At 38.8% G+C, this 22,331-nt stretch overlaps 1 protein-coding gene across 1 annotated transcript in view; it reads right to left on the bottom strand.

Annotated features, from left to right (window-relative positions):
- The window catches only part of LOC127413444 (protocadherin Fat 2-like), a 53,016-nt gene extending 42,427 nt beyond the window's left edge, over positions 1-10,589 (bottom strand). Inside the window, exons 1-3 of the mRNA XM_051650601.1 lie at positions 10,444-10,589; positions 3,948-7,223; positions 3,064-3,375 (exon numbers count right to left, since the gene is read on the bottom strand). Of these exons, the coding sequence (XP_051506561.1) occupies positions 3,064-3,375; positions 3,948-7,194 (3,559 nt within the window). The 5' untranslated portion in view covers positions 7,195-7,223; positions 10,444-10,589. The remainder of the gene's footprint in view (positions 1-3,063; positions 3,376-3,947; positions 7,224-10,443) is intronic.
- Positions 10,590-22,331: the final 11,742 nt, after the last annotated feature.

Raw genomic sequence — 22,331 nt, forward strand, 5'->3', positions numbered from 1 at the left:
CTTCAGAAGCTTTAAAGACAATTTCAAAATCCATGCATCTTGCCTAGTTTGCCCATTGTACCATGCACGATATGGAAGTCTTTCCACAGGTGGGCGGTTAGGCTGATTCAAGGTGACATGCATATTCACACGAGAACTTGCGTTGTTTAGCGCTAAAAACAATGCGAGTTCTGTCAAAAGAAAGTAATTCAGATTTGGAACGACATGAGGGTAAGTACTTATGACAGAATTCTCATTTTGGGACTCTTTTAACATTAATTTTAATAACATATTATTTTTGATAAAGTGTTTCTGTTGTCTCACAATAATGTAAGTTCCAGTTATGTGTCAGTGAACATAATGTTAATTTAGATGAATTAGCTAAAAGTAGCAGTCTAGCAAATGTCAATAAAATAAGAACAAAAAATGAGTCTAGAACAGGGGCGTTGCGAGGGGGAGGCTTCGGGGTCTTATGCCCCTTATGTACTGTCCCAAGCCCCCAATCTTTTTTGAAGACATGTTTTATGATTTTGACTTTGTTTGCCCAGTAGTCCCATCTGTTTGTAATGAAAACACGACAGGCGCTGGCCGTGGTAGATAACTGCTTGCATGTTCATTCAAGTTCACTGAAGGAATGACCGTCAGCTGGGTTAAAGCCCTCACATTTATAACCAGCTGTTGAGCACTACCTGTTCCGGCCAGTAGGTGGGACTGTTGTCACTCGGCAGGTTTTATCAACCCGTCATTGTTTTAAAGAACTTGTGAGGCGTTACCAGGTCCTCTGAGGGCTAAGCCCTTTTCTTTTCCAACCCTAGCAACACCTGGTCTAGAAAATTACGGATTGGTGGCTCAAGGCAGGATCTGTGAAAAGGACGTTAACTGAGACTGGGTGTTAGGTTGTCTGCCATTTTTGTTTAAGTCTTGAAGTGGTCTACCACGTGAAAAACTTTGACAGCCAGTGCCTTAAAGATATCAAAATATCACCAAAAAAAATTTTTTTTGGCTCTACTCCTAATCTCCCTTTTAGCATTTGGCTTTTGATGATGTGAATTCTACTCTCAACTCACCCAAGAATTATTTATCTTACCTATTTGCCCTTTCAAGAAATAGTTAATATCTGATAAATCACCCGGTTTTGTGGCGCTAAGTCATTACGTCGGTTAGCTTAGTCACAGTGTTCATTCTAGTAATGAGTCATCTCAGCCTGTCTTGTTCTAACATGGAGCAATTGAGAACTCCAGAGAACTTCAGTCCCTTTAGCCCTGGGGGAAGAATGGTAAACAGCACTGAAGAGTGATTTGTTACTGTCTTTGCATCTGATAAGGCTCTTGAGATGTAGCATTGATTTTATGATTAATTAAGCATTCTCCTTGATCCTCTTAGAATATACATCCATACAATATTCATAGAGAGCTTTCTGTCTCCTGTAAGAGTAATGTTTCAATGCCACACTAGTCAAATTTCTTTAGAAGGTTTTGCCTAAACCTTCCAGCCAAACTTGTTAGCATCATTACAATGAAAAAGAGAAAATATCTAAATTTGTATCCACTCTCAATCACCAACAAATGTCTAAAGAGCATTTTAGTCTGATATATCCTTTATATAATGCACCCCAACCCCCCTTTGCCTTCTTTGTAATTCTTGTCTATTAGCGCAGGGTGGGGCAGAAGCAACAACAAAGAGACAAGACTTAGTAAAGACAAGTGCAAGCTTGCAACGCTGGTTAATGCGGTTCTAGATTGCCAAACTACTGTTCAAAGGCCAGGCCAAGCTACAAAAGGGTCAGAGGTGTTGTGTTTTGTGATTGTGCACCTCTCTGGGCCTGCTAAACAATCATCCGCACCCTTGCCCCAAAATTACACACACAGATCTCAGTATTCACAGTAATTAGAGGCTCGACTCATTGTGCCCTTCACGTGGCATGCAACTATTGTACAGAATTTGTGCCCAGACATGTTAAATCAATAAAGATTTCTTTACTGCATGATATGAATCACAACTATTGTGGAATGTGAATTTATAAAGGTCACTTTACAGCATTTCCATGACCCCATTTCCATCTGGTATTACAATGCATCTCGGGTGATCCGATCACATGTGGTCACGTGAGACACATCGCTGTTTACACCTGGTCAGTTAAATGCATCTCCTGTGACCACTTGTTTTCGGATTTGGAGGGGAGGGTCTCTGTTTAATGGCGACATACATCACACACCATGTCAGTGTGTTACATCATGATATTAAAGCACAACAAAGTCAGAAAAGCGGGGGGAAAAAACAACGTTCTGTTTCTCCAAGATGCGGTTGAAATTTAATCTAAGCACAAACGAAACAGGTCAAGCAGAATTATTCGTTATTTTAGTGGATTACTCTGTATCAAAGGAGCTTCAGGTGTTCATGCTTCTCATCTGTTTTGATTTCAGACTCACTAAAGAAGATCCATGAAGCTCTCGTAACTGTGTATTTATCAGCTTTTTAAAATTTTCAGATCGGATGGCTATTTCCTTTCAAATCCGCTCGGAACCAGCAAATTTTAAACACTTGTTTTAGCGCAGTAGTTGATTTACAGCTGAGGGGTGGCACTTCACTGCTACCAGTGTTGTGTCGAAGTCTGTTCCCCCTATGTTTCCCCAGTTAGTGTTCCCCATAGCGCCGTAAAACATTAAATATAGGGGGAACAGTCATAGGGGGTTGTGTCTAAGTCTGTTCCCCCTATGTTTCCCTTTTGACGTAGTCTGTTTCCCCTTTTTCAAAGTCTGTTCCCCTATGTTTCCCCTTTGTCGAAGTCTGTTACACCCTATGTTTAATGTTTAACAGCAATACGGGGAACACTCACTGGGGAAAAATGGGGGAACAGACTTCGACACAACACCAGGACACATACACGACGGCTTAGCGAAACATTCATTCGTATGTGGTTTTTGTGATCCAAAACGCTTTAGACCCTGTTTGGACTTGTATTTAGGGCTGACCATATGTGATCAGATCACCCAAAATGCATCTTAATACCAGATGGAAACAGGGTCTATAAGTTAAAACTCAGGAATGAGAACTTTATGAAGGACCATTTGAAAAAGAGTTTACCTGTTTTTGTGTCAATGGTGAAATATTTGTGCTGTGAATCAAGGATCTGGAAAGTTAGTTTCCCCTCAGAGGACTTGTCTAAGTCTGTGGCAGATACTTTGAGCACAGATTTGTCCTTTGGCAGATTCTCTTGCACTGAGACAAAGTAGACAGGTTGAGACAGTTCAGGGTGATTGTCATTAACATCCAAAACTGCTATGTAGACCTCAGTCCAGGATACCAGTGGTACAGTGCCCAGATCTTTCACATAAACTGTCAGCCAATAGTGTGGCACAGCTTCACGATCCAGAGGGCCTGCGGTTTGGATTACACCTGAAAAATACAATAAAATTCAGAATCAATAAGAGACGACAATAAGCAAGCGGCCATAATATGGCATACTACACTGAAAAACGTAACTATTATCATTCATATGTGTTTTCATTAATTAACCAAAGGCAGTTATGTTTAATGTTCACCATCCATGTGGCTGGGTTCCTTGATTACTCCAACAATGTTTTTTGTCCCCAAATTCTAAACATAAGGTATCCACACATTTATATTTTTAGCATCAATCCAGCACTTCATAACCCAAGGTGTTCAAGTACTGCAACACTCAATCCAATAATGTAGCCAAAGAAGAATGTTAAGTTGCATGCAGTGTCACAGATGTTGAAGCAGTGGGTTTTAGAAATACCAAAAATGTTAAACAATAAGATATGAGACAGATAACTGTTATGTACCACGTTGTCTTTACAATCTTTAAAAACTGTAAATGTTTGAGCATGGAATATTGACCCAACATACGGAAAGCAGGTAAAAGTGAAGGTCAGTAATATCCACAAGGTATCTTCTTTACCTGAGTGAAGCAAACTTGAAATATTGCAACCAGAAACATACTGTACCTGTTTCTTCATCAATTGTGAAGACGCCAAGCCCTGAGCCATCATGGATGTAGTATCTCACTACTCCATCTCGTCCTAGGTCGTTATCTACAGCGGTCAGTGTTAAGACTGAGGTTCCTATTTTAGCGTCCTCTTTTACTGTTGCATTATGTACAAAAAGGGTGAAGAGAGGCCGATTTAGATTTTCGTTGACATCTAGCACTTCGACCTCAATGAAGCATGAAGACGATAAAGACCGGGGCTTTCCGTGGTCTACAGCTCGAACAGTTAGGTTATAAAACTGTTGTTTTTCAAAGTCCAGTTCACGCTCAAGAGTCAGGCCGCCTGTGGATGTATCCAGGAAAAACGTTCCGGCTTCATTGTTCAAGTTGTAGCTGATGAGTCCTCCACTTTCCAGATCCAAGTCAAAGCTTTCCACCCATAAAAGCACAGTGCCTGGTGGAACATCCTCCTGAACCTTGATCCTGTAGACTGTGGGTACAAACTTAGGAGGGTTGTCATTGATATCCTCCAGTACAACCACTAGATCTGCAAATGAGTAAAGCTGAGGGTCCTGTTTTGCTTGATCTCTGGCCTCAATTTTAAGGTCATATCTACTAAAGTTCTCTCTGTCTAAATGGCCAGTTACCTTCACTACCCCTGTGACTTCGTCTATCGTGAACAAATCAGTAAAGGTTAACAGGGAATAGGTAAACGCTCCATTGTCATCAAGGTCAAAATCCAATGCACTGACTTTGAAGATGCTCTTGTCAGTCTCTATGTTTTCAGGGACACTTACAATATATCTCGGCTGCGAAAATAATGGTGGATTATCGTTTGCATCCAAAATACTAACAGCAAGAAATTTCCATGTAGAGGTTTGTGGAGATCCCAGGTCGTACACTGTTATGTTCAGAATATAAAATTCTTTTTGCTCTCGATCCAGTGCACAAATTACCTTCAGGTCCCCTGTGTTCATGTCAATAGTGAAACATCCATCCTCATTTCCACTGGAAATTGCGTAGACAAGCTTTCCGTTAAATCCAGAATCATTATCAGTGGCATTAAACTGTACCACCGATCTATTGAGAGCAAAGTCTTCCCTAATGTCAATCGAGCTTGGTGTGCCCACAACGAACTTTGGAGAGTGGTGGTTAATGATGTGAACATCTGAGATAGACTCTTCCTCTTTGACAGTGAGTGAAGGCTTAAATGATTTAATAAGCTTCTCTGTCAGCTGCTTAGTAATTCCGGTCTCCTCGCAATGTGTGGTGGCACCTTGTCCCTTGCCTGTGATACGCAAAGTTACAGTGTTGAGGTCAGCACTATATTTTCCATCTGTTGCTGTTATTTTAAGTGTATAAACAGAATTTTCAGTGTCTCCATAATTTGAGGGGATGGCCTTGGTAAGTTTAATGATGCCAGAAACGGGGTCAATGGCAAACAATCCATCATCGTTCCCAGACTCTATCCTGTATTTAATCTGCTGTAGCTCATCCAGATCGAGTGCTGACATTTCTACAATACTCTTCCCCACAGCAAAGTCTCGGGGTATGGAGGTATTGCACGCCACCCGCTCAAACACTGGAATGTTGTCGTTGATGTTGGTCATGGTGATGGTTACAGAGCATTCGCTCACTCTGCTAAAAGGGCTGCCACTATCAGAGGCCCAGATCCTCAGGTGGTACCATCTCTTCATGAGTTCATAATCAAATTCCTCAGAGGTAGAAATCACACCAATCAATGGGTCTATACTGAAAGGCACGGGACCTGTGTTTGCTATTGCATAGGTGACAAAACCGTTGTTATCTTTGTCCACATCAATGGCAGAGACAGTCAAAATGCTTGTTCCGATTGGAACATTTTCAGGCAGAGAAGCCTGGTATGAAGGCATTGTGAAACTAGGGGCATTATCATTTTCATCTATTATATCTACAATGACATGGGTAACTGCTTCTCCATCATTAACAGTGACATCGAACTCATAATGAGATTGCTTTTCAAAGTCAAGAGACTGCTTGGTTACAATGACACCAGTTTTGGCACTGATTATGAATTTATCGCTGTCTAAGTTTTCTTTGATGCTGAAGGTGATGTTTCTGAAACTCAAACCTACAGATACTCTAAGTATGTGACTTTTTGGTGGAGAAAATTCGCTAAGGGTGACATGGTAGTTTTTTTGATCAAACCTTAGTGGTTTAATTTGAGGAGGAGGGATGTGCACATGTTTTACTGGTGTTAGCAAAGGGGGGTTACTATTGTCTTTGGCTTGAAGGGAAATGTTTAATCCAAATGGGTTTTGAGACCAGTTAATCCATTTTGTTGAGACCAGTTGAAATCCACCATCCTGCTGCAAAGCAGATGGAATAATCTCAAAGAATTTAAGTGGATCCCCTTCAACCATTCTTATAGATGCCACTTTCTCCTTTTCCTTGGGTTCTGTATTGATGTTCACACTTATTTTGTCATCATCCATTAGAGGAATTGATGCTCTGGTGAGGGTAAAGTTTTCTGTAACCTTTTGAACGGTCACAACAACCGTTGCAACATTTCCGAACTTCTGTACACCAGAGATTTTCTTTGTCCTGTCCTCTGCCAGAACAGTTAGGTCATACCGGTCTCTCTGACTTGCGTCAAGTCTCTTGACAAGCGTAACAGTCCCGGTGAAAGGATCAACAGCGAACGGGTGTGATCTAGTCGTGAATGAGTAATAAAATTCTGCATTGCTGCCAATATCAGCATCTGTAGCACTCACTTTCACCAGGCTTGATTTGATTGGTGTGTCCTCTTTGATTTGCACATGATAAGAGGCAGGGTAGAAGAGTGGTTTCAGATCGTTCGTGTCAAGCACCTGGATCGATACCTTTGTTCTCACCTGGTTGTCATAGGTGCCTTCTGTAGCCTCAACAGTAAGAGTGTAGATGTCTCGTACCTCTCTGTTGAGCACTGCTGAATTACTGCTTCGGGTTTTAATTCTCAGAAAACAGAAATCTCCTACAGCTACCTCCTCGGCATTGAAAAGGCCATCATCATCGCCAGCGACAATCTTGTACTTGATGCCCCAGAAGGGATCAGATAGTATGATGCCCATTCGGACTAGGCTCTCCACGTAGGTCCTGGGGGCAGAGTTCTCATAAATGCTGGCATTATAAAAATGATGGGTGAACCTCAGCAGCGATTTGTCTTTAACCAGGCTCCCATGACATCTGGTTATGGTTCCCAGGACTGCTATGACAGTGAGAATTATGGCTGTGTCTATGAAGGCCATTCTCACTGTCCCAACATGGACCTGCAGACCTGAAGAAAAACACAAAAAAAAGAATGTGTTTTAAGGTACTCCATTTTCTGACAGGTGGACCATTCTGTATTTTGTCTAGAAGCTGTGCAGATATGTAAAAGTAAACTTGTGAAGACCATTGTATAAAAACTTAAAACTTAAAGTTTAACACACACACACACACACACACACACACACTCATTTCATTGTCTGTTTTACCCAGTAAAAGGCAACAGTCAGGTATTTTGTATCCCGTTTTGACATGCCATGACAAGCTACATTATATTGTTTAATCATGTGAAAGAGCTCTAGACCTGTTTGAAACAGGTGACACATTTTCATATGGTTTAGCCAGTCAGCCAGTCATCTACATTTAGCATATTTAACTGCAGTTACACTAGTTTGTGGCATTTTATAGAGAGAGAGAAAAAAAGAACAATTTGATAATTATTTTACACATAATTGTAGTATAATTCTCTGGCAGTCACCTGTATAATTATCTATATGTATGATAACAATTATGAAAGCCATAAATCGCTCTCTATCTTTCACTTTGTCTTTGGGTGTATGGGCAACATGATCACACAGGAAATCAGCATGCTGTTTCCGAAAGTCCCGGTACACTAGGATTGGCAACAGTATGCCGACTCAATGTCATGTCCTATCTCCCATATCTCCTATGGGAGATAGGACATATTTGCAACGGCTCCACAACAGTTCACTTTCCCTCGTGGTGCAACTGGTAGCATGTTGCTTCAGTTGCATGGGAGACCACAGTTTAATCCCTATTCAAATGAGGAGGTAATCATGTTTGTGTAAACAATCATAAGCATGATAAGGACGTTGGTATTTTTATCCCTAACGTTGCAATTTGTCTCTACTAATGGTTAGGGTTAGATTTTGGTTTTTGTTGGGGGGGTGGATTAAATAAAATAAGCATTTCTCTTCACTGTTTTACACCTACATATTGAGACCTACAGCTGAAAACAATTCTCTTTACAACTGGCTTCAGTCTCCTGTATATAAATGGATGTCACTCTTGTTTAAATGCTCTAAAACACTTACCGCTTTAGCCTCTGGGAATAGTGTTTTAAAAATTCTGTCAACGTATACTGATTTTGGCTAAAGAAATATCGGCACACTTGCCGATTTTTAAGTGAGATCAGGCTGGTTTGGGGGGTATTCAGGGAGCCATATTTCATGGAAAGTACTGAGAGATGGAGGCACAAATTGAAAATTCATCTGTGACATACTGGTAAGGCCTAAAAGGAAAAGAAGACTTTTGTTTCTCCGTGGGTTTCTCCGTATAGCAACAACACTTTTTCAGCCTCTTTAAAAGCCTCTTAAATCCAGCTGGTAAAAGTTGTGAAATCCCTTAGCAGTAGGTTGTGCTGCCAGCCTACACTCTCACAACTACCTGCCACCACATGCTCAGCCAGGCAGCAGAGACTCTCAGATCATATTTCACTATCAGATCTCACTTTGCAAGTTTTGTTAGATTAAATGACATATAAGGATAATGTGAAAAGCTTAGCACACTAGCACTCTTCCTGTAATGGTACTGCATTATATAATGAACCAAACCTTAAGTGTAGCAAGTATTTAGAGTTTTAATTTAAGAAAGTAACATCAAAGCCAACTATAGCATATGTTTAAAATATGCGCTACTGTAAAACAAAGTAAGCCAAAAACTGTAATCTTCAGTCATTGTACTGTAAATATTGTAATGTTTTAATTTACTTTTTTAACAAACTCTACAGGATTACTATGATTAGCACTTTCTCCTGTACACAATGATTTGTGGTGTATGGTTTATGGTCACTAATTTATGTTGGAACCACCAGGATTATGCTGGCTGTCTCGCTTGGTTTATTGTTTGCAAAAGTTGTGGCCAGAGCCAAGCATCAACATGCCCATGGATGCGTCATGTTCAAGAGAACAACTAGTTCAACCATATTGGTGCAATACGAATGACGTGCAACTTCATCTTTAACTGCCTGTTAAAAAATGACTCTTTGAAATATACAGTATGTGCATATATGTGTTGGTAAGCCCTGTTTTATTTTATAAAATTAAATATTCGACTGTGAATTATATTTTGTTATAGTATGTATGAGATATTCTAGCAATAAAAATATATTTTGCAAAATACATTTTGCAAGTATCACTGTAAATATATTATATTGATAATAGATTATATTCTCCATTATATATCATCAATATTGTTTTGAAAATTACATAAATTGATATGTATGGGGTGACGAAGAAAAAAAACAAATATTCATTAATGTCCACACCTAAGTGCCACAGGGAAGCAGTTATCTTAATTACTAGGAGGACTATAGAGAATGGAGAGTTTAGACAAATAGCTTAGTCCCAATTTAAGTGGTCCTGGACAGTTCAGGTGTCCACCTTGTTATCGTTAATTGTTGATGGACCTATGTGTGATATTCACAAAATACTCAATATGTAATTTGCTTATACTTCAATATGTAATCAACTTTTTAATGACTTCTCCAGGGTTAATGGCCTTCATGGATGAGATGATAACCCTAAAAATAATGTAGAGTTCTGGCTGCAAATTTACTACTCATTATTTTGACATGCAAATGTTGCCAGAAGTTTGCAGCTCTTCACCGGTAGTGGTGAACCTGCAGCAAACTTTTGGCAACAATGGACAATATGCCGCAAGTATGCCACAAAGCTCATTGGCATGTGAAAATGATCAGTGGCAAATTTGTCATATTGACCACGATTACCTTAGGTCCCAGCTATGTGCTGAGTAAAACAGGTTAGCTCCTGTTGTAAATGGCAGTTGGGAAATATACAATTAAGCCCTCTAAATAACAAATAGTTGTATGTTGAAATAGTTGACTATTTTCTTTTTTTAAATGTTGCATTTAACAACATACAAAGACCTGTGAAGTACACTGGCAGTTTGCACATATTAATAGCACCCTCTAGTTTGGCACCAGGAAATACTTTTATCTGTATTTGGTGAAAGAAAATAATAGGCTAAAAGGAGAGTTACATTTGTGTCACCGCTACACTTTTTGAAACAGATTGACAGTAGCCAACATAAATGGTTCACATAACAAAAAGATAACAAGATTTATAAAATTACACTAACTCAAACACAACACCATCATGATCTTTGAAATTCAAACATCCACTAACTGACACATAAAGCAAAGAAGTTTAGCAAACTGACACCACATGTTTGACATCTCAGAAACTCACCTGAGATCCTCGAATGCAGCTATGCATAAAACTTTTTCCAAAGTCCTCACACCTTTGGTATGACAGTATTCCAATGCGGCAACAAAATTAAGCACTTTTCATCCATAATGAGCACTAATATTTTGCCAAAAAGAGCTAGTGTTGACAGTTCCAGTTAATTTGTCATGCTCATGACTGTAAAGAGATGCAAGGCTGTTGAGACACATCATTCCCTGAGGAATCAGGTTCATCATCTCCTCCCAAATCCTGATGACATTGTCCCTCCCTCTAAAACCCTCCCCCTAAACTCAGCCCAACACCTATCAGCCACCAGCAACAGCCACAAAAACACAGATTGGAGGCGTTTTTTATCCTTTCTCTCCCACTCTCTCTCTATTTTTCTTTCTGTTTGTTTTGGGCTTTTGGGCAAGGTAGAGCCCTAATGCTTAGTTAGTTAAAACAGTACTATTCAAAGTACATATATATATATATATATATATATATATATATATATATATATATATATATATATATATATATATATATATAATTATTATTATTATTATTATTATTATTATTATTTTATTTATTTATTTTTTTTGCCTTATGAGTTTTTGTTGTTGTTGTTTTTTTCAATAATTAATTCATATGTTCTACAAGGATATACTAAGTCTCATCTTTGTGGGATACAAAGACACCTCGTTGCTTTTGAAATTTGTGGACAAAACATTGAAACAGATTTAAGAAAATTATTGTCTGATTAACTCACGAAAAAGCTAAACACAAAAATATTCCAAAGAATACCAGTTGGCAAATACCTCTTTTGAGTGCTTGCGCTACTGCTAACAGCCTCAAGCACATGGCCTTTGTCTGATTATTATGTAAACAGAGCTCATCTGCAGTATAATGTATATCATATTGAGACCCATGGAGATGGGGACAGTGGAAAGAGTTTTCCAAAAAAAGTTCCACTGTTGATCCCTTCACAGTCAGTTTAAAGCTGTGTGATTTCTGCATCACAAGCGTCATCAAACGGAATTGTTTTAAATAGGTTTTATGATAATTCCCACCACTGTCATTGGTCAGGTAAGCAGATAGGCCTGCCAAAAACATATGCCCCTTGGTGGAACTAATGTTGCTGTGTCAGGCTAATCGGGATGCTCAAACAAAGCAATGTACTAAAAGCACCACAGAATTACACTGTTTACACTTTTTGGGGAAATCAAGCAACAAATGGCTTATACTTATAGTTGTCTCTGCATATAAAAATGGGATTACTCACTTCAGCTTTAAGATGAAGATCCAAAATGGCTTTGGAACTCTACACTCAGGTATGACAGCACTTTTGTATCCAGCTACCCACCAGAGATGATGTAAACAGACCCCACACATGGTGCCAAGACCTGCCATGGAGTGAGAGAGGATGAGCACATGGATGTAGCCAGCTAGGGAACAGGCATGGCCCACAAATAAGACTCAACAGACGGTGGGCACAGGGCCACTGGCAGCAGGTGGACTTTGCCGAAGTGCACTTTGAAGTGAAAAATGTGCAACCCTAAGGGTACAAGAGGAAAATGTTGAGAGAAAGTGACCTGCATCTCAATGTCACGATGCTACTCATTTTTCATGAGTGGATTTTTATTGTTGTCATATCAGTATTTGTAATGAATGAAAATAACATCCTGTTATTTAAGATCTTTTCCGCTTACAGAGATGATTCCATATCATATCTTGTTAATGGATCAGTCACCACTTACAAAAATGCATTAAAGAAAACCAAAGTCCTTAATCCCAGTATTCTAACTAAACAAACCTTTTCTTGGCACAGTCTGAGAGTGAAGGGTACACTATCAGTCTGCAAAATAAGCAGACTCATCTGTATTTGACAAAGACAAAATGATTTGAGTGACAGCTCTGTTTTATCTGCTTCCTCTCTCTGTCTCTCTCTCAGAAAATGTGTTGACCTTTCCTCATTGTGAGGTTTTCAGGTTCTCCTTATGTCTTTATTTACTTTAATGTTTCATTAGCAGTCAGAGAATGAATGTGTGAAACGGTGCATGTTAAAACAGTCTGGTGTTTTACCAAAATCTCTTGTGTTAACCTTAGCTCCTCTCCCAAAACTCTTTGAACCTACAATGCAAGATATTTTTTGTGCAAAACTCTTGAAACAAGATCACTGCAGGGGCTTTCAAAGTGGATTCCGGGGAACCCCAGTGGTGCTATGAGGTCAGCAGAAAAGTAAAAAGGTGATATTACAAATAAATTAGGCTACTACAGATAAATTGCAATTAAACAAGTTTTTCTTCAGGTTTATACATTTGCAAAATTAGGGCTGGAAAAATATGCTGTCAATATAGTGTTTTTCAGATAATATTTTTATAATTTATTTTGGCTTTAATACAGTGACAATAAAAAGCCAATTATTTAATTTGCAAACAACATGTTATCTTCACAATATCACGCTATTAGTGTATATACAGTATGGATCTTTATTCATTAAAATACATACCTGCCTTTATGTATTAGGAAGAGGGTCCCTGGCAAGGGGATCATCATATGTGGAAGTCAAAAAGTTAATGCACTGTTATTCTGAACATACAGTCATATCATTCTTGTGTTGATTATATAATGTCACACAACATATTTACTTTCTTGGTTCAGTTTTGATTTGTTCTTTAATCCAGTTTGAAAGCATTTTGTAAGATTGTAAATGGGAGGAACTGTTTGAGTTTGACATTAATTTTATTGTTAAAGAATTTTAATAGCTCTGTGTAAATTTGTAATGTTTATAATTAAGGTTAAGTTAAAGGATGATAAAATCAGACCATGCAGGAACACAAAACATGGCAAATAGGTTTCCCAAACACTTCTCCCTTATGTCATAGGTTGGACAAACAGATTGTTCTGCCCAAAACTGAACCAATGCTTCTGTGTTGGACTAGTCAGGATACACAAAACAAGGCAATGTTTTATAGCGCCACAGAGCAGTGTTTTACACTTTTTGGGAAATCAACCAACAAATGGCTTAATTATAGTTGTCTCTGCATATTAAGCTAAGATAGGAGAATGTATTTTTGGACTTTTCAATAAGGTTTCATTTGTTGGCATTAGTTTATGCATTAGGTATCATGAACTAACAATGAACAATATTTTTAAACAGCATTGGTCATTGTGAATAGATAAAACACATTCGTTCATTGTTAGTTCATGTTATTGTATTAACTAATATTAAAATATACAAAAACAAAATTATTAGTAAATGTTGCAATTAACCAAGATTAACAAATGGTGTAAAAGTATTGTTAATTGTAATTTATGTTAACAAATTAAACCTGATTGTAAAGCGTTAACATATTTGTAAACATCCAAAAATTATGTGATGTGGTAAGGAAGTAGGCCTACAGTACTATATGCAGTGCTTGAAGTGGGGTGGTACGCAGCAGTATGCAGTACCTGCACTTCTATATTTTACTCTACAGAATACATCAGTTTTTCTTGCATACAACCACTTCTCAGAGTCTCCCGGTACGATGTAATGTCTTTATTTAATGTAAGTCAGGGATTTGATGCAGCCCGCCAATCACTTTTATCTGACCTTCCAAATGATTTTGATAAAATCGTGGTAAACAGCCGAACACTCTCTGCGCAAAACTCAGCGGTGAGTTTAACAACACTCAACATATTCAGCAGCATCGGTGCTTGTCAAGCTATCCATGGTCCAGTTCCAGAGGAATGCGCTGGACATAGTTCAGTGTTACTCTTCTCCAAAACATGAACCAGCAACTTTGTTGAGTTTGGGTGAGCACATTTTATCACGTCTTATTCACTCAAGTGGTCTCAGACCCCCTTAAAAGGACGCAAAAGCGAACCGTACTCAGACCATGGTGGTCTGAGTATGGTTTGTTTGTGGGTCCTTTTGTGGTTCGATTGATTTGTGCGATGTGAAAGCGAAGAGGTACCAGTCCGCTTTGCATTTTATGACACAAGTTCGTCGTGGCTTGCCATACATAGCTGCATTACATACTTCATATTCCAGTCACAATTTAGTGTCCACATATGGGAAATTTAAGCCAATATAAATATACCATGATTACCATGACGTGTTTTTGTGTCTCATATTCCGTTCTTGTTGTATTATTTGAGCACCTAAGATGAATGGACCGGCCACATTCAGAACAGAGCAGCGCATTATGATGAACCACTTTAAAGTGCTCTGATGGGCATACCATCTACGGAGGTTGGCACCAAACTCCCAAGAAAATACAAGTGAGGATTTTTATAGTTTCACTTTAATTATATTTGCACAATGGCAAATGATCTTGGCTCATAAACACAATGTTAATGACACACAGGAGGAGATGCTTGCTTGCTCAAATACTCTCGAGGTGATAGATAAAGAAACATATTTTCAAATGCACACAGAATTTCAAATGTTTTCCTTCATGCGAAATAAGGGCTTTTAGGTTTTATCGGAGAGCCTTAACATAATGTGAGAGAGTGAAGAATTTAGGACAGAAATACAGTATACATTATTACTATTGCATAATGTAATATAATTGGCAGTGTTGTCTGGGTTTCATAAATGATATAACATATAAAATATTACTTTTTATGTAATTCTATCCCTGTGCAATATTTTTTTAAAGCCTTAAAAGTAATCATATAACCCCATTTTATTATATGATTTCTAGGCCTATCTGTCATAAGCGTACGTACACCTTAAAAAGTATGACAATTTGTAAGACAATCATAATAATCGCAGATGCCCACCTGAAGGACATCACTGGACCCTTTCTAGATCCCCTTCAATTTGCTTATCGAGCAAACAGGTCTGTGGGTGATGCAGTCAACATGGGATTGCATCATATCCTGTGACATCTGGACAGACCAGGGACATATGCAAGGATCCTTTTTGTGGACTTCAGTTCGGCTTTCAACATCATCATCCCAGCTATACTACAGACTAAACTACACCAGCTCTCTATTCCCATGTCTATATGTCAGTGGATTACCAGCTTTCTGACGGACAGGCAGCAGCTTGTGAGACAGGGGAAATTCACTTCCAGCACCTGTACAATCAGCACTGGTGCCCTCCAGGGATGTGTGCTCTCCCTACTACTCTTCTCCCTCTACACCAATGACTGCATCGCCAAGGACCCCTCTGTCAAGCTCCTGAAGTTTGCAGATGACACCACTGTCATCGGCCTCATCCGAGATGATGATGAGTCTGCTTAAAGAAGGGAGGTTAAACAACTGGCTGGCTGGTGCAGTCAAAACAACCTTGAGCTGAACACCCCAACACTAACCCTCCCCCCCTCCCCCCACCAATCTAAAAAGCACTGTGGCAGCAGTGGAGTCATTCAGGTTCCTGGGCACTACCATCTCACATGACCTGAAGTGGGAGACCCACATTGACTCCATTGTGAAAAAGGCCCAGCAGAGGTTGTACTTCCTTTGCCAGTTGAGGAAGTTCCACCTGCCACAGGTGCTGCTGATACAGTTCTACTCAGCAGTCATTGAGTCTGTCCTCTGCACTTCAATAACTGTCTGGTTTGGTTCAGCTATGAAATCAGATATCAGAAGACTACAAAGGACAGTTGGGACTGCTGAGAGGGTTATTGGTTGCCCCCTGCCCTCCCTTCAAGAACTATACACTTCCAGAGTGAGAAAAAAGGCTGGAAAAATCACTCTGGACCCCACTCGCCCTGCCCACTACCTTTTTGAACTGTTGCCTTCTGGCCGACGCTTCAGATCTCTGAGCACCAGAACCGTCAGGCACAAGAACAGTTTTTTCCCTCAGGCTATCCATCTCATGAACAGTTAAAACTGCCCCATTGAGCAATAATTATGTGCAATTCACAGTCTAGTCTTTTTTATATTTATCCAACACATCCAACCTCTTCTGCCATTACATTCCCTTGCACTGTATATAACAGATTTGTATTTAGATTTGCACTACGTATGTGTATGTGTGTGTATGTGTATATGTGTGTATGTATGTATGTGTGTGTCTGTGTGTGTATGTGTATGTGTGTATGTATGTATGTATGTATATATATATATATATATATATATATATATATATATATATATATATATATATATATATATATAGTCTTATTGTGTACTCTATATATACTTTATTTTCTATTACATTTTTGTATTTATTTTTTATTACATTTTTTACATTTTTTATTATTATCTATGTCTTGTTGCTGTTTTGTTTTGTTGTGCACTGGAAGCTCCTGTCACCAAGACAAATTCCTTGTATGTGTAAGCATACTTGGCAAAAAAGCTCATTTTGATTCTGATTATTTATGAAAAATTGTTGTCAGCCAAATTTCATAATCGTGACAGCCCTAGCTGCAATGGGGTCTGAGTTCTTAAGGAGCTGTGTGAACAACAAGGGGTCTGAAACCACAATAATGTGAAGAGGACCAAAAATGAAACTGGGTCCTCTTTTAAGTCCACTTACATTGTGAACACCAAAAGCACTGAGGTCATTTGCGGCTGGTTCCCTGTCTGGTTCACTTTAACCGAACTGGGTTTGGTTCACTTAAGACGTACTATATGTGAAACCACCCTAAGTTAATATGAGGTTGTGGAAACAACAATTATAATAATAATAGTAATAATATATTATTATTATATATGTATAGACATTTACATTTACATTTATTCATTTGGCAGATGCTTTTATCCAAAGCGACTTACAAAAGAGGAAAACATAAGCGAATCATCTTAATGAGACAGTGGTACGAAAAGTGCCATACAAAGTTTCACTAGCATCAGAATAGTATTCAAAACAGATTAAAGTGCAACAAGAAATTTTTATATATATTTTTTAATGACTGGTAAGTGCTCATGGAAAAGATGTGTTTTTAGTAATTTTTCGAAGACAGAGCGTGAGTCAGCTTCACGGATGGAGTTGGGAAGGTCATTCCACCAATGTGGTATGATGAAGCTGAAAGTCCAGGAAAGTGTTTTGGTGCCTCTTTGTGTTGGTACAAGGTGACGTTCCTTAGCCGACCACAGGCTTCTAGTGGGCGCGTAGCTCTGCATAGCTCTGCATGTATAGCTACATGAGATCATAAAATGTTGTTTTAAATAGTTAGATGAAGAAAGTTTCACACAGCAGGACACTGATGACAATGCTTACAATTTCATGTCAATTACCCACATAACTATGTGTAAATGTTTTGTTGTTGTTGTTGTTGTTGTTGTTTGTTTTTTATTAAATCAATGAAAACAAAGTTGGTCAGAATATGTACACCGGGAAAACACCCGGTGCGCCCGATGGCCAGTCCACCTCCGCCTCCGGCTGTTTGGTATCAGAAGTCAACCCCAATACGCAAATGAATCACTCTTTTGAGTCCGTACTTAACACTGAATCGGCTTAGCAAAATGGTCTGACTGGTTTGCGATTCAGCACTGAATGTTTTCCTGACAACCTGATTACTCAGGGAAAGGCAACATTGTGGACGTGGTTCGTTAGCATGCACACAAATCCGTATTTTATGTACAGTAGCACCATATTTTATTTTTGACAGGAATGAAAACGAGGTTGTTAGGGCTAGACTTACAGTCTCTTCAATGACACGCACAGTATCAAGCAGTATAAAGCACCTAGATCACATCAAATGTTTCCACAGTTCATGTTTTGTGGAAATATGTTTTTACAATGTTTCGTAACATTTTAAACACCAGTAAATCAAATTAAATCAAATCGCTTTTATTGTCACACAACCATAAACACAAGTGCAATAGTGTGTGAAATTATTGGTTGCAGTTCCGAGCAACATAGCAGTCGTGACAGTGATGAGACATATACCAATCTACAATAAACATCAAATTTACACAACACAATTTAAAATCTAATATACACATATTACACACAACACAATATACAAATAATATCATATAATGTACATTATACAATACACACAGTATAGAATACACATTATACAATAAAAAAATAGTATATATAGTATATATAAAATGTACAGTAGGTTGTATTGTACTGTATTGACATTCAGGCTGTCGGTTGATAGTCAGTGGCCAGTGTGTTGTTATGAGAGGATATAATTTATGACAGTCCAGTGAGAGATAATAAGATTAATAAAGTGCAGTGCTGGTGTATATTGATCGTGAGAGATCAAGAGTTCAAAAGTCTGATTGCTTGGGGGAAGAAGCTGTTATGAAGTCGACTGGTGCGGGTCCTGATGCTGCGATACCGCCTGCCTGATGGTAGCCATGAGAGCAGCCCATGGCTCGGGTGGCTGGAGTCTCTGATGATCCTCCGAGCTTTTTTCACACACCGCCTGGTGTATATGTCCTGGAGGGAGGGAAGCTCACCTCCAATGATGTGTCTGGCAGTTCGCACCACCCTTTGCAGGGCTTTGCGGTTGTGGGCGGTGCTATTGCCGTAACAGGCAGAGATGCAGCCAGTCAGGATGCTTTCTACAGTGCAGGTGTAGAACCGTGTGAGGATGTGGCGGTTCATTCCAAACTTCTTCAGCCGTCTCAGGAAGAAGAGGCGCTGATGAGCCTTCTTCACAACAGCCTCAGTGTGGATGGACCATGTGAGTTCCTCAGTGATGTGGACACCCAGGAACTTGAAGCTGCTTACTCTCTCCACTGGTGCTCCATTGATGGTGATGAGGCTGTGTTCTCTTTCTCTTCTTCTGAAGTCCACCACAAGCTCCTTTGTCTTACTGACGTTGAGGGAGAGGTTGTGCTCCTGACACCAGTGTGTCAGAGTGTGCACCTCCTCTCTGTAGGCTGTTTCATCATTGTCAGTAATCAGACCTACCACTGTCGTATCATCAGCAAACTTAATGATGGCATTGGAGCTATGTGTTGCCATACAGTCATGTGTGTACAGGAAATACAGGAGTGGGCTAAGAACACAGCCCTGCGGGGCTCCAGTGTTGAGGGTCAGTGATGAGGAGATGTTACTGCCCATTCTAACAACCTGGCGTCTGCTTGACAGGAAGTCCAGGATCCAGCTGCACAGCGAGCTGTTTAAGCCCAGAGCCCGGAGTTTCTCATCAAGCTTGGAGGGCACTATGGTGTTGAATGCTGAGCTGTAGTCTACGAACAGCATTTTCACATAAGTGTTCCTTTTTTCCAGGTGGGAGAGAGCAGTGTGTATTGTAGATGCAATGGCATCATCAGTGGAGTGGTTGTTGCGGTAAACAAACTGCAATGGGTCCAGTGATGGAGGCAGCACAGAGCAGATGTAATCTCTGATTAGTCTCTCAAAGACTTTGCTGATGATGGGGGTCAGAGCAACAGGGCGCCAGTCATTTAAGCAAGTGATTTTGGATTGCTTTGCCACTATGTTGCCTTTCCCTGAGTAATCAGGTTGTCAGGAAAACATTCAGTACAACACATTGAAGAGACTGCAAGTCTACCCCTCACAGCCATGTTGTCATTTCCATAAAAAATTAAAGATGGCGCTACTGTGTGAATAAGGTCCTGTCGAAAAATTGTCCATGTCTTCTCTTATAAAACAGCAATTGTATCGTAGTAAACTCCACAGATAGTTCATTCCAAAAGCATTATTTAGTGACATTTTAAAACGTGTTGAAGATTTGTAGACAGGCAGTCAATTTATGAAATAATGAGCTGTTTTCTCTCAAAAGCAGTTTATTCAGCATAATGAAGCATCTCCTCCATAGACATCAATAAAAAAAAAAAAAAAACAGCCTCATCTCCTCTTCAGTGTACCTCCCATTGAATGTCTATGGGACTGCTGCGTTATGCTGTTTTAGGCTAAGCTTGTAGTATGTAGAAGGGTTCTGATGCCCCCTAGGAGTTTTGTTCATTAACGAACGTGTTTTGAATGAATCTTTTAAGTAAACAAATTGTATCAGTCTTGAATGACGTAATGTTTTTAATGATTCGGTTGAATTATTGATTCTGACTCACTCATAACACATAAGGAACTCATTTGTTGCCATCTACTGACATAAGGTGTAATCTGCAGAAATGGTGACTGAACGAATCCTGTAGTTTAACTGGTTTAAAAGACTCGATTCACTGCGATTAATCAAAATCCACAATACTATAGTGTAAAACACTGTTCTCGCACCCCCACATGTTCAAAACCTCTGCTTTAGAGAGCAAACACAAAATATCACTGGATTACGTGAATATTTACCTACAGTCTTTGGAAACATAACCTGCAAATGCATTATATAGTTTTGCAGCCATAAAAAAGATCTTCATTTAGTTCTGCATCTGCATGTGCAGCTTCTGAACAACAGCAGGTGTACTACTTCTGCAGGTAAAGACATTTTCCCACCAAGAGTATTAAAGAAATACACAAGAACATGTAAAGTGCCATGGTATTACGTGTGTGTGCGTGTGTGAATTTTTGACTGTGGGGACAAGCGGTTGGTCCCCATGAGGAAAACAGCTTATAAATCATACTAACTGATGTTTTTTGAAAATGTAAAAATGCAGAAAGTTTTCTGTGAGGGTTAGGTTTAGGGGTAGGGTTAGGGTTAGGGGATAGAATATAAAGTTTATACAGTATAAAAACCATTATGTCTATGGAGAGTCCTCATAAAACATGAAAACCCAAAGTGTGCGTGTGTGTGTGTGTGTGTGCGTGCGTGCGTGCGTGTGTGTTATATAATTTATAATTGCATCATGCAAACAGATTTTGGGTATGTTTTCCTGTTATCTGATTTGCATATAAGGGCAAGGGTGATACTTTCATGACTGCACAACAATCCTATATCCTCCAGGGCTATAGTAATTGTATATAGTCAAATCAATTATGCAGTTTTTAGGACTTTGGGCTTTATTTATAGCAAATTGAGACTGATCAAAGCTTGTCATCAGCATTTATTAAACATCGCAACTGTAAATTCACCCATAACAGTTTCATTATGTTGATAAAATTTGTTATGAATACCATCAGACTTTTCTCAGGGTGAGAGTTTTTCAGTCACGTGGTTTTGGAAATTGCATGACAGTATTGATTATTATGAGTTGCAATATGTTGCTTTCAGAGGAATCATGGTGTAGTTACAAACACAAAAAGTGGAATGAATGAATGAATGAAACAGATTAAAGGTTTTATGGTGCACTGACAGATGTTCTACCATTCATTTGCTACTTGAAAAACCTGATAAAAGCTGCTATAAAACAAACATGAAGAACTACCACAGTGATACAATGAAAAACATTGGTACAACAGTTTACATTTACATTATTTAATGCATTAGGTATCATGAAATAACAATGAACAATAATTGTTACAGCATTTATTAATCTTGTTATTGTTAATTCATGAAGATACTGTTGATTGCTGTTAGTTCATGCTGGTTCATAATGCATTAGGGTCAATGATATGACACTCATTTTATTCATCAGATCTATTAAGTTATTCAAAAATTCTTTAAAATGCAATTCACACAAACAATTACTTGAATTCACCCCTTCCATGATAAACATGTGTTCAGTTACTGAGTTCAAAGTCACATTTGATATTTGAGATTTTATAGTAAAGAAAATGTCATGTGGTGTAACTGTCCGGAGACAGTAAAAAAAAAAAAAAAAAAAAAAAAGAAAAAGAAAAAGTCTTATTGAAAGCTGAAATTCTTGAAAAAAAAGAAATGTGGCAAGAGTAGTGCAGAATAATCTTTTATTAATATTACTTAAAAAACAAACAGTAAAACAATTTTGTTTCAACATATTATTAATATTTGAAAAAAAATGTGCCTACCAAATCAAAGTCATGTGGTCAACTAAGGTATAGGTTGCTAAACAACATAAAACAGAGAGGACCCTTTAAACCCTCAACACTGAGATCACAGTGGGAGCAGGAGAGAGCTCAAGACGGCTAAGAGTTTGAGCTTGCTCATACAGTATGTCAGTCTGGCTTTACATTACTA

The sequence above is a fragment of the Myxocyprinus asiaticus genome, chromosome 22 (genome assembly GCF_019703515.2).
Source record: "Myxocyprinus asiaticus isolate MX2 ecotype Aquarium Trade chromosome 22, UBuf_Myxa_2, whole genome shotgun sequence".
In the NCBI taxonomy this organism is placed as follows: Eukaryota; Metazoa; Chordata; class Actinopteri; order Cypriniformes; family Catostomidae; genus Myxocyprinus; species Myxocyprinus asiaticus.